Below are 15,665 nucleotides of genomic sequence, written 5' to 3'. Positions count from 1 at the left end.
ATTTCAGTGCAGCATGTCAAGGACACCAAAAACCCATCTGCATTTGTCTTTGGATCAAGTTCAGGCAGACTCTCAAACAGAGGGTGGGGGGGTAAGATATGCAAACAGTGGAGTCAGTGCACCCTGCGGCACCATGTTCACATTGATTCCTTATCTTCCTGCTTTCAGCTGGTTGCTTGGAAACTCAGGCCTCTGACCGCTGGCCATCTCATCCATATACCAGCATCTGCTTAAATATCTGAGTAAGTGTGTGCGTGTGTGTTGCAATAAAACGCCGGCAGTTTCAGGCAACATGAAAATCCCCATTTTCTAGATAGGACCTTTGATGTCTAGATTCAACATATATTAGCACTTGTTGATATATATATATATTTTTTTAAAGCAGCAAAATATATTTTTTGGATTAATTGAAGAAAACAAACTTAAAAAAAAAAAAAAAAAGCGTTTGGACTGTTGGTGAAAGATTAAACTAATCATTCCTTCAGGTTCTAAAATAGTTTTTTGACCTAACTGTTGTTTCTCGTACAGATAAAACTGGAGTTTTGATCACAATGGGATCAACTGTCAACTTCACTTCAGTATCTTGCCATCCGTTTGCATTAAAACACAAAGATAAATAAAAATGAATACTAAACACAACCATGTCATGAAAGCAACATCTTAAATAAAAGTTCATTGTTCCTTGTTTCTTTTGGACTGTCAACCCCATTTTGAGTGGATTATTAAAAAAAAAAAAAAAAAAATGTCTGCCCAGGATGTGCTGTTAGGGGAGAGTGACGCACTTATCTGACAAAATAACTATCAGACATAGTGTTCTTGCAAAAATGTTGAACTTCTCCAAATGCGGACTGTCAGGTGAAACTGGATCAACGGCGCAAGAATGTTTCTATAGAACAAATCAGTTCAATCATTACTGGTGGGGACTGCTGTAAGCACAACCCCAGCGCGCGTTGTTCGAATGAAAAACAAACATCAAGCTGTTCAAACCCCCCAAAAAAGACCGCTTATAGGTCTTCAAATCGCGGACAGCCAACAGAGTGAGGACGGCGTCCACTCACTGAATCTGCTTTGAAAGGCAGCGGATCACGCGCCCAGTCACGGATCATTACCAGAACGTGGGAGTGTGGGCCGATTTTTCCATCGGGAAGCCAACATCTCAAGTGTGCATAAGCAGCCCGGGTGCACCGTTTGTGACCGGACTGTGTGCGTAAAAAAAAAAAAAAAAAAAACTCTGCAAATCCAAAGACTTCTTTATGAGTTGCACTCACTCATCCAGTGTGTCTGAAGTGTGTGCGCAAAGCAAAATCTTTAAGAGGCCACAAAGCTTTCCTTCAGGTCGACTACAAGGTTCCAAACCTTCAGAGGCTACTGCCCCCCCCTTTTTTTTCCTTATTCTTCCTGTTTTTAACCTGACAACACATGAATAATGCATAGGTTGTTAAACCGACAAACACCGCGGGTCAAACGCGCTCTGATCGGATTAAATGACGATGAACCCGAGTCACCGGGGCCGACCACACAGACAAGAACACACAAGACCTCATGTGTGAAATAAAGAGAAAAAAAACCAAGGACGTCAGGTTTTATAGAGAATTATATTGATACAACGGAGGATCTGACTGGGTGGATGCGAAGCCAAGTTAATCAGCAGTGACGAACACACAGCCGCTCACTTCCTTCCTACCTAAAAAAGAGACGCACACCACAAAAGTATCCAGAAGCAACTCTACATTTGGACAACATTTTTTTCTTTTTCTTTTTTTTTTAAGTATTGAATACATGGTAAAAAAAAAAAGAAAGAAAAAGTATTAATATACAGAACTGTAAACAAAAACATGTTTTCAATAAAAGTTAAAATGACAGTGAATGCCAAAAAGAAAGAAAGAAAGAAAAATGGAGGTTGATGGATAATCTCGCTTTCCATTTTTAAAAGTAGGACACAGGGAAAGTCTGATAAGCAACATTGCTTTATGGGAACACTTTAATAATATCAGAGGGAAAAGGCTTTACACCCCCCCTTCCCTCCAGTCAGCATCAAACACAACAACAGAACATGAAACAGACATAAGAGTATTTACAATCATCTTTTTTTTCTTCCTTTTGTTTTGTTTGTTTTTCTGTTGAATCGATTTCTACTCAATGTGGTGAACGTCATCACAATGCAACACGAAGCGACAACCCACAGCTGATGATGCGGATGTTCTGATGTAGTGCGCATGTGGTATATGCAAGAGTGTAAATTGGTGTAACGGTAGGAGCGTCGGCATTTGAAAAGTTTAAAAAGTCCAAAGTCCGTATTTGCTTTCCTGCGTCATTCCTCCTTGACTTCAGAGGAGACGTGCCGTCTTCTATCGTTCCTCCATCGTTTTGTAGCTCATCTTCTTCGCCCGACTGCCTTCTTGCGACCCTGCGAGCAAGGGAAAAGTTGGATGAAAACTGGGCGCTGTGGATTTCTTTATTGTACTGACGTTTCGTCAGGACGTGGTTACAGTGGAATCGGTACCTTCGGTGTTGGCTCATCCTCCTGCTCCTCCTCCTCCTCCTCCTCTTCATCTTCTTCCTCAGATTCATCTTTAGCAGCGGCGGCTTTCGATCGCCCACCCCGCCTGGAAACCACGGAGGCGAAAACATACTGAATAAGAACGTCTCAACCAGCGGAAAGGGAGTCGATGCAAAAAAACCCAAAAACATGACGGCTATGCACAGCAGCACGGCCTACGGAGATTCAAAGCTAAATTCTACACAAAAAAAATAACAAAAATGTCACCCGAAAGGAGCCAAATGTGGGTAATAAATTGATTTGGAGCTCAGAAACAGTCCTGGATAAAAAGTGACGCTTTCAAAACACTTTGACTGTGAAGTCAGCTGCATGCAATAATATAATATAAGTGTGATGAACGGAATCTAAACCTGCAAAGATCTGCACAAACAAATTTGAGCGTGTTGACAGCGTTTGGCCGAGGCCTGATGGCGCCAGCAGCAGTGTTGGGAGTAACGGCGTTACTAACGGCGTTATTTTTTCCAGTAAAGGAGTAATCTAATTAATTACTTTTCCCATCGTTACAACGCAGTTATCGTTACTGAGAATATAAAGTGGCACGTTACGACAATTTGGTTGTAGGCTTTCGGCTACACATCAGCGTGAGCCCCAGCGAGGGAGGCGGAGCCACTCGAAAACAAACAACATTCTATTTTTTGGGTGAGAAACAGGTGACCACCATCATCATTTTATATTCAATATTTGGGTTTATTTCTATGGATCATATGGCAGGCTGCAATCTATAAATAAATACCGAATGTTCTAAATGACTGTATATAGTGTTTTTATTCTTTAATCAGTTAATATAAACATATTTGATGTTAAAGATGTTACAGAACATAAAAAATAATGCCACAGTTACTTTGCTGAGTAACTAATTACTTTTACAATGTGGTAACAAATTTACTAACTCAATTACTTTTTGGGAGCAGTAACTAGTAACTGTAACTAATTACTTTTAAAAAGTAACTTGACCAACACTGGCCAGCAGATAACTAAAGTGTGAAAGTCTGCATCACAGAGCTCGTCTTACGCTGGTTTCTTGGCCGCTGGCTGGGCTGATTTGGGTGGACGTCCTCTCCTTTTCTGTGGTGTGGACTCTGCCAACTCTGAGCTGGTGAACAGAGGCAAAAACGGCTTCAGTGTTTTGAGTCAAACACTTAACAACAGAACTCATAGAACGTGTTGTGAGGGGGAAAAGACCCAAATTCAGAGTATGTACACACCCTTGTGATCGCCGCGGTGCCCTCGCTTGCCTTCCGCCCTTCGTCTTCACCTCCAGATTCTCACTGCTCTTGTCCTCCTCCTCCTCTGCCTCCTCCTCTGCGTCCTCCTCCCCCCTCTCCTCTTCTTCCTCCTCCTCCTCCTCGTCCTCCTCTGGTGGAGGAGCTGCCTTCTTTCGCCCCCTCCGTCCCTTGGCCGGCGTCTCCTGGCTGGGAGCGGCAGACTTCGGGGGCCGGCCCCTGCGCCCCTTTTTTGGCGGGCTGTTCTGCTCGTCCTCCGGCCGGTTGTCCTCGTCCCACTGGTCCTCGGACTCGGCGGACGCGGTCGTGTTGGCGACCGCCTTTTTACGTCCACGCTTCGGCTTGCTCTCCTGGTCGTCGCCGGCGGCCACGGCCCTTTTGCGACCGCGGGGCTTATCGATATCCTAAAAAAAGAATGACTTCTTTTAACACAGGCAGCACAGAAGGAGAGACGGCGTTTGACATGCAGCAGAGATCCTCCAGGCCTCAAACCACGAAATGTTTGCTGGATTTGTGTTTTTATTTGACAGGAAGTAAATCTGTTATTATTATTTTTTACATTTCGTACGAGGGAGAATTTCTAACAAAAAGCGTGAGCTTCCAGGCCATTAGTGATGACAGTTTACACAATTTGTGCCGTCCCAGCGGCAGCTGCTGTTTGAACAGCAGATTCAAACATCGGGACGAGGATTTACGACAGGCAGCACTCAACCACATCGCAGCAACGCACACCTTTTCCACCCGTTTCTTTGAGCAGCCTTTCCTCTTAAACAGAGCATAAAGTCTCTCTTTATTACTGTTATCGTTTCTATGGTCATTGATAATAATAACGTTGACACTTCTACAGCTTTTCCAATAAGATGGCACTGTATTCAAAAGCCATTCTGTTCCCGTCTGCATATCTTAGCGGCAAAGAAAGAATGTGGAAATAAAAGCAACAATCCCATCGATCTTTCCAACCGGGAGGGATCATCTTCGATAAAAAGTTATAGCTGGGAGTTTTTTTTGAAAATGAGGCAGTTATTGATGTTTTTACTCAGTCTGGAACAAATGACTTCATCATCCACTATTTTCAGGATGACTCATTTTTATTATTATTCTTATTTCCATTTGGAATCAAGCATCCTCTCAGCTAATCTCATAAGAAATGAATCGATAAAGGCTGTAATACTCACATTAGTAATGTATAGATTAGAACCAAACATCAATTTCTACTCAGACAAAACCCACAAACATAACACTAGTACCTGACAGTAAGCATACACGTACAGCCATTTGTACAGCTACCTTGTCAACGCTGTCTGCTCTCTTTAGGCTGAAGTCCTCGTTCTCACTGTGATCCATCTCTGTGCTGTCGTGCCTGAAAAACAGCAATCATCAGTGAACATTTCATATGCAGCGAGAGGCTCAGGAAGTGTGTGTGTTCCGCAGCGCCCCTGCAGTTTAGAAAAGAGTCCGAGGCTTGTTCTCAACTTTGTGAATAACTAGTTGCAGCAAAGCGTGCGTCAGTTCGGCGGCTGGAAAAGCTGAGGAATGAAGTGTTTTAACGAGGTTAAAGGGCTCCTCGGCATCAGGGTCTGCATTCGACTGAGTATTAAAGGGATAGTTCGCCTCTTTGGACATGAAGCTGTATGACATCCCATATTAGCAATATCATTTATGAACATCTTCTTACCTCCTGCTGCGTCCTGTGAACAGAGTTCCAGCCGAGTTTTGGTGTTGACGAAGGTAGTCCGGCTAGTTGGCTGGGGCAACAAAAATAAAGCTTTTTGCTTCTCAAAATAATATGCGTTCAAAAAACTAATACATTTGCATCACAAAATTGTTCTCCAGGAAAAGTCAGACCTCACAATCGCTTGGCGCTATTTTCTCTCTCTTCATATCACTGCCTGCTGTGCAGACCGTGCAGACCGAAGTGCAGACCGAGCAGCAGACACCGTAACAGGTGGCAGCAGGCAGTGATATGAAGAGAGAGAAAATAGGGCCAAGCGATTGTGAGGTCTGACTTTTTCCTGGAGAACGATTTTGTGATGCAAATGTATTACTCTTTTGAACTCATATTGTTTTGAGAAGCAAAACGCTTTATTTTTGTGGCCCCAGCCAACTAGCCGGACTACCTTCGTCAACGCCAAAACGAGGCTGGCACTCGGCTCACAGGACGCAGCAGGGGGTAAGAAAATATTCATAAATGATATTGCTAATATGGGATGTCATACAGCTTCATGTCCAAAGAGGCGAACTGTCCCTTTAAGCTGCTTTTTGCATGGCATACCTGGTCTTGGCGCGCTGCGGAGAGCCTGGGTTGGACGAGGAGTCGTTACTGGTGGTCTCCATGCGAGAGGCTTTACTCTGGAGCTGTTTACCCGCTGACGACAGTGGCTTGTTAACTGCACCCAAAACGTTCGCCGACTTGGGCTTAAGGAGGAGAAGCGTGAAAAGTTGGGTTGGACATGGGATGGATCACACATTATCGTTTTTGAATATATACATATTTCTTTTGTCATCTTACCTTTCCTGGAGTGAAGAAGGCCTTCATCTCCGGAGGGAGGTAATTTTTAGTGTTGCTGAAATTCTAAAAACAAACAGAAATTTGTCAGGAGGCTCGTTTGTGAAGCGAGATGAAAGATCCCGTGGAGAGGATTTTACTTCTGTCAACAGCTTCCATTAGTCTGAACATCTGCCAGCTTTCTGAAAATCACTCTGCTTTAAACGAGCTCCCGATCGACGAAAAAAAGTCAGCTTTAGACTCTGAACACTTCCCTACCATCAAAGTTCCGCCTCATTGACAAACATAAAAACCAAAACAGGACTAAGCCATTGTGCTTGTGTGGAGAATAAAAACACCTGAATGGGCGCAGACACTGACCTTGTCTGGTTTGGTGAAGAAGCGTGAGGGCAGCACGGGGTCTTTCGGGGACTCCAGGCTGTAGGTGGTGCTCTTTGACATGATGATGTTCATGGCTACGTCGCACACTGTGTAGAGTTTCTGTGCAGCCAAGAGGGAGAACTTGGCAGTTATGAGATGCATGCTGTCGATTTGTTTTTTGAGCATATATTCGATAAAAAAAAAAAAAAAAAAAAAAAAAAAGAAGAAGAAAAAAAGTAGCGTGTACCTCATTGGTTTTGGGATCGCTGGGGGACTGGGCGTCTTTTGTCTGTTTGATGTTTTCCACCATTTTTCTTATGAAGGCGTGGCTGTTGTTCTCATTCTTGGCCATGATGATCTCGAGGACGAACCACAGAGCCCTAACGAGAGACACAAGTTTAACATGGGAGCTTCTGAAATTAGAGGGGCAGTTTTGAAACGAGTTCTTGGACGTGGACCACACTGGTATTTTATTGGCACCTCCTTCAGCTTTCATTAGGGCGCGTGTTTGCCACGGCAGAGTTGCGATTAAGCTCACGCTAAGTCGTCCAAAGAGGCGTTAATCCATCTACAAGATCTTGTGGTGATAATGAGAGAGTTAAGCCGCTGCTGAAAGTCTTCTCCGTCACATCCCCAAGATTCTAAGTCAAGTTGGGGTCTGGACTTTATGGTGTCATGCTCCCTGAACCCCTCCTCCACAAGTTGAACCCTATGAGCCCTGGCATTGTCACTTTGGAATATGCACGAGTCATCGTGGAAGAAGAAGAAGAAGAAAAATAATCTATTGATTGCAAAACCGGGTCGTTCGGTATATATTGGTAGTTTAATTCTTTGGGCACATAACAACTGGATTTTAGTAGTTTCAGCAACCTTAGTGTAATGTTTGCGTGATGTAGACGCAAAAATGGACCCTTCTTAAACAGTAATGCCTTATCTGTGAACACAAAATGTGTCTTCTGGCACGGTTGTTTTAGGATTAGAAAAAAAGAAAAGTGTAATAGCACCGAGTACCTAACAGATCAAACTGAGCTAATTCAACGCCGGCTTTTTACAGCCAACGCAGCTGCTGTCCCAGCGACCACAGAAACACGCACCAGGTTGAAATGGTTCACACTCGCTTCATCGTCAGCACTTTTTCACTACTTACTCTTTGATTTCTTTCAGCTGCTCGATGTCCTGCACCTTCACATAGTCTGGGTCATGTGCCAGCAGGTGGATGGTGTAGGGCACCACGTACTCCGGCAGCAGAGAGAACAACTTGTCTGTTGGTGGAAATCATGCAGGTTATTTATTTATTTTTTTTAATCCATCAAAAAAAGTCTTATTCTTTAAGCATTTCAATTGAACTTTAAGCATTTGAGGCTTGTTTCGCGCGCTGCTTTTACAGCTGCTTCTGAGGAAATAAATGGACGAATTGATTACCGCTGATGGCTGAATGCTGCTTGAGGTACTCTCTGCGTATGTTGACGTTTTTCACTAAGCACTGCCGTGCGTGAGCCCTCCTCTCCTTCACGGGGTCCTTGGCACACAGAGCGAACACTGCCATGTATTCCAGGGGCAGACGGAGGCGGCACAGGCCTCGGTGAAGCTTCTGGGCGTAACACTGTCGCACCTGGTAACACTCGTCCTGCGGCGAGACAGAAAAGGCGCGAGGAGAAAAGTAACCGGTCATGAGACGGAGGGATTGGATGGCGAAAAAGAGCAACGGCAACAAAGGGAAATGTGGTGGAGGGAGGACACTGGGTAAAACACACTCGTGCATCGCTTCAAAAACAATCTCATGTCTAAGCAGTAAACTCCAAGATAAAACGTAGAGCCTAAAGAAAAAGTTCTTACATTGATGACCAGAGCACAAAGCTGATATTGCTCCAATGTGATGATTTCGTGATAGCAGGGCTCCTGTGCCAGCTTCAGCAGGGCGCACGCTGCCGCCAGCCGCAGCCGCGACATATCTGGTTTGCTAGGTGAAGACAGGGGAAGCAGAGGAGACGAGAGTAAGAGAAGATTTCTTCATCTATCCGCCACTGGTGTTTAAAAGTGAAGCCCCCGTTCCCCCCGCGGGTTCACAGAACCATCAACCCTCATGTTGCACGCAGCTGGAACGCGGCTCTGGGCTGATGAAAACGGAACTTACCCCATTCTGCCCTGCTCAGTTAGGTCCCCATCACTGTGCAGGATAGCAGTCAGCATTCTCAGGGTGGAGTTTCCCGATTTGCTCTGGTTGTTCTTCACTCCCAGCAACCACCTCACCATCAGCTTTATACCCTGGATCTGAGAGGAGATGGATGGAAAAGTACGAGGTCACGGGACTTTTCTGGTGGCAGCAAAGTGCGCCACTGGTTTAATGACGTTAAATATGAAGCATTTCCTCGTTAGGGGCCGGTGAATAAGGTTAAACTGTGATGTGATAATTAGCAGGAAAATCCTAACTAAATAAGCAAGAAGACTTGAGGGTTCAGCACTGACCTTAGCCAGAGTCTCTGGAGATACTTCATCATCAGGAACCCATAGTTTGGTTGTCTTCTTGCCTGGGATCTACAGACACAACAAAACTTATTCAATGTGCTTATTTCACAAGAAAAGCGATGAACAGCTTCAGGAAACTTTGGGTAGTGTTGGTTCAGGGTTTCACCCGGCTGCTTATTCTCCCTAAACCTTAAATAGTGCAAAATACTTTCTAACTGCTGTCAGATATGTCCGATATGTGAGTGTGTCAGTACCCTGTCGTTCATGAGCAGATCCTTCACAATGAAGTTGGCAACAAGAGATTTCAGCGGAGCGGCAAACTGTTCTGGGGCCAGCTGGGCCAGGTGACCCAGGGTGGTCAAAGGAGTGATGAGCTGCTCCAGGTTAGCAGGGTCCAGGCCTTTGTGCAGGGGCTGGAGACATACACAACCTTTCATTGATTCCTACGTCCAACCGCAAACAGGTGGGCAAAAAAAACCTGAAGATCCATGTCGCATGCACCAATACGCAGGGCAAAAAAAAAAAAACTTTGGCGACTGACCTCAAAGATTTGGGCAAAGTGCGTGTCTCTGTTGCTGAACATGGCGTTGATGCAGTGGATGGCATACTTGGCCTGGCGAGGGGGGCCTCTCTTAGCTTTGGCTTGCAGTACTGGCAGCAGAACACTTGGGGGCGCAGGCAGGAGAACATCATTAAAAAAAACAAACACAAAAATGAACAAAATGAGGCATTATCTCAGGTCACAGAGAGTCTGGCCTGACTTGTGCACGTTTCAGTCTAAAATACAAAGCAGAGTCATTCCAGCGCACGGCTGCATACCAGATAAGCAGTGCATGTGTTAGTGCTTTCAGGTAAAAAAAAAAACAAAGAAAACATACGACTTGATGTGGGGAAAGCTCTCCTCCATCCTGTTGCCTGTGTTCTTGAAGATCTGCAGCGCGGCTTCGGCCACCTTCTCGTCGTCCATTTTCAGGCAGCCCAGCAGGGACTCGAACGTCTCTGCGGAGTGGAACGACACCGGGTGTGTGAAGGAGAGCACCTGTGCGGGATTTAAAACGGATGGAAAAGCTTCGTGAAGAACGGATTTTTAGTCATAAAAATGCTTAAAAACATTTTAAGAAAAATCTACAACTGGAAAACATTAAAAGCCTTTTAGACGTCATCAACAATGAGCTCTGCATCTGGAGCGCAACTGTAGGAGGGACACGATGGATCCTGGATTTCTTTTTCTCCTTTTCGTCATTAAAGCTTCATATGCAGATTTTCAGTCGGAGTTTCTTACAAGTTTGTTACCTTTAGCAGTTCTAGTCCTGCTCTGATGGCCTCGTCGGTGGGGACACCCTCCTCCTCATCGTCAGCTGTTCCATCTATAGATTTGTTTACCTGTTTTATCAAAGCACTGACAGGTGGCAGTTGGGCGGGATGAAAAGGAGAGAAGAATTACTGCACACTGGAATCAAATGATACTTTTTTGTCTTGGGAGTTTTTCCTTCGCACACCAACTCAGTACCTGATGGATTCTGTGTCGATGTGTACCGGAGCGATCCTCTCCAATAAGAACTTGACCATTTCCAGGAATGGATTGCTGGGTTGTTTGGGACTGCCAAGCTTCTTAGTGATGTCCCGCTAAGGAGGTGAAAAAAAATACATGCATACAAAAGATTAGAATAAAATGGTAGAGCAGACACTGCAGTTCATTTGGACTTTGGTCATACTTTCAAACTACTACTAATAATAATAACAATAATAATGGTTCTTATTAATTAGGGCTGGGCGAGTTAACTCGTTAATTATTTAACGCAGATAAATATTTTATCGCGCATTAACGCAGGTTTTATCTATTTAAATCTTATCTAAAAAAAAGTTCAAAAAGTTAAATTACATTTTTTGGGGGCTTTTGTGCCTTTAATGGGAGACAGGAAGCAGGGGGCAGAGAGAGGGGGAACGACACACAGCACAGGGCCTTCCAATGCGGGACTCGAACCGGGGCCAGCTGCAGCGAGGACTGTAGCCTCTTGTACATGGGGAGCCTGCTCAACCCACTACGCCACGGACCACCCTTGTTTTACAGTGGAAACCGCTTATAGTGGTCACGGATATAGTAATCAACCGCTTATATAGATCAAAAGGCTTGGGACGGAATCATTTCTATACAAATGCTGTTTAAATAATTAGTTTATAGTGATCAAGAAATCCGCTTATAATGTTAATTTTTAGCCATTTTATGAATGTAAACATGTGCAAAAATAATTTAAGTGATAACTTGAATCTGGACGTCTGCTTCTGCCTCGCTAGCTAACGTAACGAGTTGACACCGGGCAGCAAGCGCGCGAATCATGGCTGGAAAAAGGAAGTCATTTTCTCTGAATGAAAAACGTAGTCTCCTCGAAGCGTATGACAAATTACCAAAAACGAGCCAACGAGATGCTGCGGCGAAGCTTGGCCTTCCTCAGGGTACCTTGTGTAGTCTAATTAAGCAACGAGAGACAGTCATGAATGCTAACGACGGAGAAAGAAAACGATGGCGGACTGTTCAGTACTGCAATTAAACTTGCATGATAATAAAATTCAGTAAATGCTGAAGCTATCCGTTTCATTTCATTTTTCTCATTCTGCATAAAAAAATAAGTGAAATACCTGTACTGTAATACAAATTCTGTTTTAGTAATCAACCGCTTATAGTGTTCAAATTGGCTCTGGACCAAAGTGATCACTATAAGCGGTTTCCACTGTATTATTTATTTTATTATTGTAAAAGTCTGTTGCTCACAGGCTTTCCAGTCCGGTTTCCGCCCACTCTAGTGCTGGGCGGTATACCGGTTCACACCGAATACCGGTTTATAATTTCGTTATGATATGAATTTTTAATATACCGCCATACCGGTGTATTTGATTACACAACGGGGGGAACGCTGCGTCGCGCGACATTGTTTGAGACGGGACCCTTTTCAGTGTTGCGCTTCTAAACACGCATGTTTACTGTCTATTTTTAACGCTATTTCAAAAATACTGGTATTCATTAAGCTGCATTTCCTTTCCCTGCTCCCTCCGTCTCTCTGTCAGCCTACACACACACACACACACACACACACACACACACACACACAGCCCCTCCCCTCCGTGCACACCGCGTGTGTCAGCGAGATCATGCCTGGGAAGCATGGCAGCTTGCTAGCTTCAGCGCCGTGTTAGATTAGCTCCCATTAAAAAGTCCTATGAAAATATTTTATATTTTTAATACAATGTTGTCCTGTCCCGACCCGTCCCATAGCAAACAAGCGATTACGCCTTCTTTATAAAGTTAACTAGTCGCAAGTTTGCCGTGAAAAAAAAAAAAAAAAAAAAGTAGTTGGGTTGTCGAGGTCTAAACACTAGCAGCTGTGAATCAAATAAAGTAGGTTTTTTAAACTCTTACACTGAATGTTTGCTGCTTCAATCCAGAAAAATATTTTCCACGATTGAAAAAGAGACGTGTTGAGGATGAGGACCAGCCTGAACCGGAGGTATCAGTCTGAAACAGAGCTGAACAGTCTGACCAGTGTAATTAGCCATGTTATTAATTTGTTTACAATGAAGATGTGAATATTAATACAATAAAGTTCTGTGTGACCAATTATTAACGAATGAATTATTTTGAAGAATTTTTATTTTAATTTTTAATTCTGTTCTCAATCTGTAGAAAATGCTGTGAACACCTAATTATGCATGGAAACAAAATACCGTGATATACCGTGAAACCATGAAAAAAATACCGTGATATGTATTTTTGGTCATACCGCCCAGCACTAGCCCACTCCATAGCACTGAAACAGCACTCATCAAAATTACCAATGACCTCCTAATGGCATCTGACTCTGGACTACTCACCATCCTCATCCTCCTTGACCTGAGTGCAGTTTTTGATACCATCTGTCACACCACCCTCCTCAGCAGGCTTTCTTCCATTGGCATCACCCACACTCCCCTGGACTGGTTTACGTCGTACTTTTCTGGCCGCACTCAGTTCATGCAACTCAAGTCCCTCAAATCCACCCCCTCCCCCGTCACCCCAGGTGTGCCCCAGGGCTCTGTTCTGGGGCCCCTCCTCTTCATCATCTACCTCCTTCCCCTTGGCAATATCTTACGCATATTCAACATCCACTTCCACTGCTATGCAGATGACACCCAGCTCTACCTCACCACTAAACCTTCATCCTCTCTTCCGCCCACCTCCCTCACAGATTGCATCTCTGAAATAAAAGCCTGGTTCACTCAAAACTTCCTTCAATTAAACAGTAGTAAAACAGAGGTTCTCCTCATTGGCACAAAATCCACTCTATCAAAAACCAACAGCTTCCCACTCCTTATTGACAGCTCCTCCGTTTTACCCTCCCCCCAGGTTAAGAGTCTAGGTGTCATCCTCGACAGCACACTATCCTTTCAATCTCATATCAATAACATTACCCCGGTCCGCCTACTTCCACTTAAGAAGCATAAACCGCCTCCGTCCCTCCCTTACCCATCACACTGCCGCCATTCTTGTCCACAGCCTCGTCACCTCACGCCTGGACTATTGCAACTCTCTCCTCTTTGGCCTCCCTCAAAAATCAAAACACAAACTTCAACTGGTCCAGAATTCAGCTGCCCGCATTATAACAAAAAACCCCTCTATCCACCACATCCCCTCTATCCTTCAACAGCTCCACTGGCTTCTGGTTCAGTTTCGCATTCGGTACAAAGTTCTGCTAGTAACATTCAAGGCTCTTCAAAATCTTGCCCCCTCATATCTGTCAGACCTCCTCCATGTTCACACCCCCTCCCGCTCTCTTAGATCCTCCTCTGCCATACACCTGTCTGTCCCCTCCACCCGTCTCACCACCAACTTCCTTGTCCCAGCCTTTGTTTGTAACAATCCATATTCTGTCTATTTGGGATATTGTTATGTTTTTGTTTTTTTACTTCTTGTGATATTGATGTGTTTTTATCTACTTTATGTACGGTGACTTTGAGTGTCCAGAAAGGCGCCTTCTAAATTAAATTTACTATTATTATTTTATTTTGTAAAAGTCTGTTGCTGTCTGCTGTGGAACCGGAAAAAGAAAGTAATCGGCGGATCCACCAAACATGGAGAAGGGTACGGAACTTTTACTCGGCCATTTTCATGTTCTTTGAGACGGCGGAGTCGACAGAACCAAAGTCATCTGTAAACACGGCCAAGTTGAATTGTCTTATAACTGTAGTAGTTCCAGTCTAAAATATCACTTAAATGCAAAACACACAACTGATAGCAGCAAGTCATTCAAGGAAACAGACAGTGGAGCGAGGCTTCTACATAAAAACTACAGAAAGATGCTGATGTTAAAAGTGTGTTTGCACAACAAATGTTATGGCACTTTCATTCATATGGCAGCACATTTAAAATAAAGCTAAATGCTAAAAGCTATACACTACTTTTGAATTCATTTTTGGATTTTGCGTACAAATGCGATTAATCGTGATTAATCAGGTAAATCATGTGATTAATTAGATTAAAAATTGTAATCGTTGCCCAGCCCTATTATTAATATAAACAAACTGCCAAAACCCACCACACAGACTTCAGCTTGCTTGCAAGAGCAGGCGGGGCTGACCAGGGTTTCCAACTGATCTCTGATCCGCTCATCATCATCCAGGACCTGAGCCAGCTTTTTGACGAAGTCCTGAGCTTTGCCCGGGTCAGGCAGGTTCCCTGTAAACACACAGAAAGCTCGTCTATGCAATAGGTTTGAAAAGAAAAAGGTAAGCTATGCCAAGAGGACAAAGTTAGTGATTCTAGAGAGATCTCTTACTTGTGATCACCATGATTTTGGCATATACAGCTTTGCTGGAAGCTTCAGACTGCGGCAAATTAAAAAAAAAAAAAAAAAAAAAAGCAAAGGCAACAACAACAAAAAAGTTTAGAAAAACAGAACACAGGGAGCTTGATGTGTTAACGTGCTTATAATGTTTGGTGGTATGCATCACCAAGAGGTACCTTGGGTTTTTTGATCAGGTCCAGCAGGTCTTTGACATTGTGTCTTAACAAGTTCTGGCACTTCCACATCTCGTTCAAAGCTCTGAAAGAGACACAAACAATGAGAAATAAAGGTCCCATTACAGTTTAAAAGCAAAGAAAAAAAAAATAAATAGAAAGATTTCCTTTTACGATCTATTTATGCACATTCATAGAGGGAATATGAAGAAATCTGGACTTACTTGACAGCATTTGTGTCCAGGGTAGCATACAGGTAGTAAAGACACTTCATTCTTTCACTGGTCTCCAGGTTGTGAGGAACCATATATTGGGCAAAGACTCGCTCCACCAGCAACCTGTTCATACCAGGGGGGTGATTCAATAAAAAGGAAAGAGAAGTTAAAAAACATTATAATTTCACATTATAAAGTCACTGACCCTTACACTTGTGAATTAAAGATAAAATTCAAGACACTTTAAAAAAAAAAAAAAAAAAAGCAAACAAAGTACTCGCTCACTGTGCTGCTCAAATTGTCTGAAATAATAACAAATGTGCACAAAGGAAATGCCTCCTGCAGC

The 15,665-nt window shown here is 43.6% G+C and overlaps 1 protein-coding gene across 1 annotated transcript in view; it reads right to left on the bottom strand.

Annotated features, from left to right (window-relative positions):
- Positions 1-1,951: 1,951 nt before the first annotated feature.
- pds5b (PDS5 cohesin associated factor B) overlaps positions 1,952-15,665 on the bottom strand; it is a 30,175-nt gene continuing 16,461 nt past the window's right edge. The window contains exons 13-35 of the mRNA XM_075487515.1: positions 15,329-15,442; positions 15,108-15,189; positions 14,923-14,971; positions 14,683-14,822; positions 10,626-10,741; positions 10,409-10,514; positions 9,994-10,154; positions 9,657-9,780; positions 9,370-9,528; positions 9,116-9,184; positions 8,784-8,920; positions 8,486-8,609; positions 8,072-8,276; positions 7,797-7,911; positions 6,897-7,029; positions 6,650-6,769; positions 6,293-6,355; positions 6,056-6,198; positions 5,071-5,143; positions 3,766-4,187; positions 3,573-3,653; positions 2,504-2,606; positions 1,952-2,407 (exon numbers count right to left, since the gene is read on the bottom strand). Of these exons, the coding sequence (XP_075343630.1) occupies positions 2,375-2,407; positions 2,504-2,606; positions 3,573-3,653; positions 3,766-4,187; positions 5,071-5,143; positions 6,056-6,198; positions 6,293-6,355; positions 6,650-6,769; positions 6,897-7,029; positions 7,797-7,911; positions 8,072-8,276; positions 8,486-8,609; positions 8,784-8,920; positions 9,116-9,184; positions 9,370-9,528; positions 9,657-9,780; positions 9,994-10,154; positions 10,409-10,514; positions 10,626-10,741; positions 14,683-14,822; positions 14,923-14,971; positions 15,108-15,189; positions 15,329-15,442 (2,872 nt within the window). The 3' untranslated portion in view covers positions 1,952-2,374. The remainder of the gene's footprint in view (positions 2,408-2,503; positions 2,607-3,572; positions 3,654-3,765; positions 4,188-5,070; positions 5,144-6,055; positions 6,199-6,292; positions 6,356-6,649; positions 6,770-6,896; positions 7,030-7,796; positions 7,912-8,071; positions 8,277-8,485; positions 8,610-8,783; positions 8,921-9,115; positions 9,185-9,369; positions 9,529-9,656; positions 9,781-9,993; positions 10,155-10,408; positions 10,515-10,625; positions 10,742-14,682; positions 14,823-14,922; positions 14,972-15,107; positions 15,190-15,328; positions 15,443-15,665) is intronic.

The sequence above is a fragment of the Odontesthes bonariensis genome, chromosome 16 (genome assembly GCF_027942865.1).
Source record: "Odontesthes bonariensis isolate fOdoBon6 chromosome 16, fOdoBon6.hap1, whole genome shotgun sequence".
Classification (NCBI taxonomy): Eukaryota; Metazoa; Chordata; class Actinopteri; order Atheriniformes; family Atherinopsidae; genus Odontesthes; species Odontesthes bonariensis.
The sequence above is the reverse complement of the archived record's forward strand: the minus strand, read 5'-3'. Positions and strand labels throughout refer to the sequence as shown.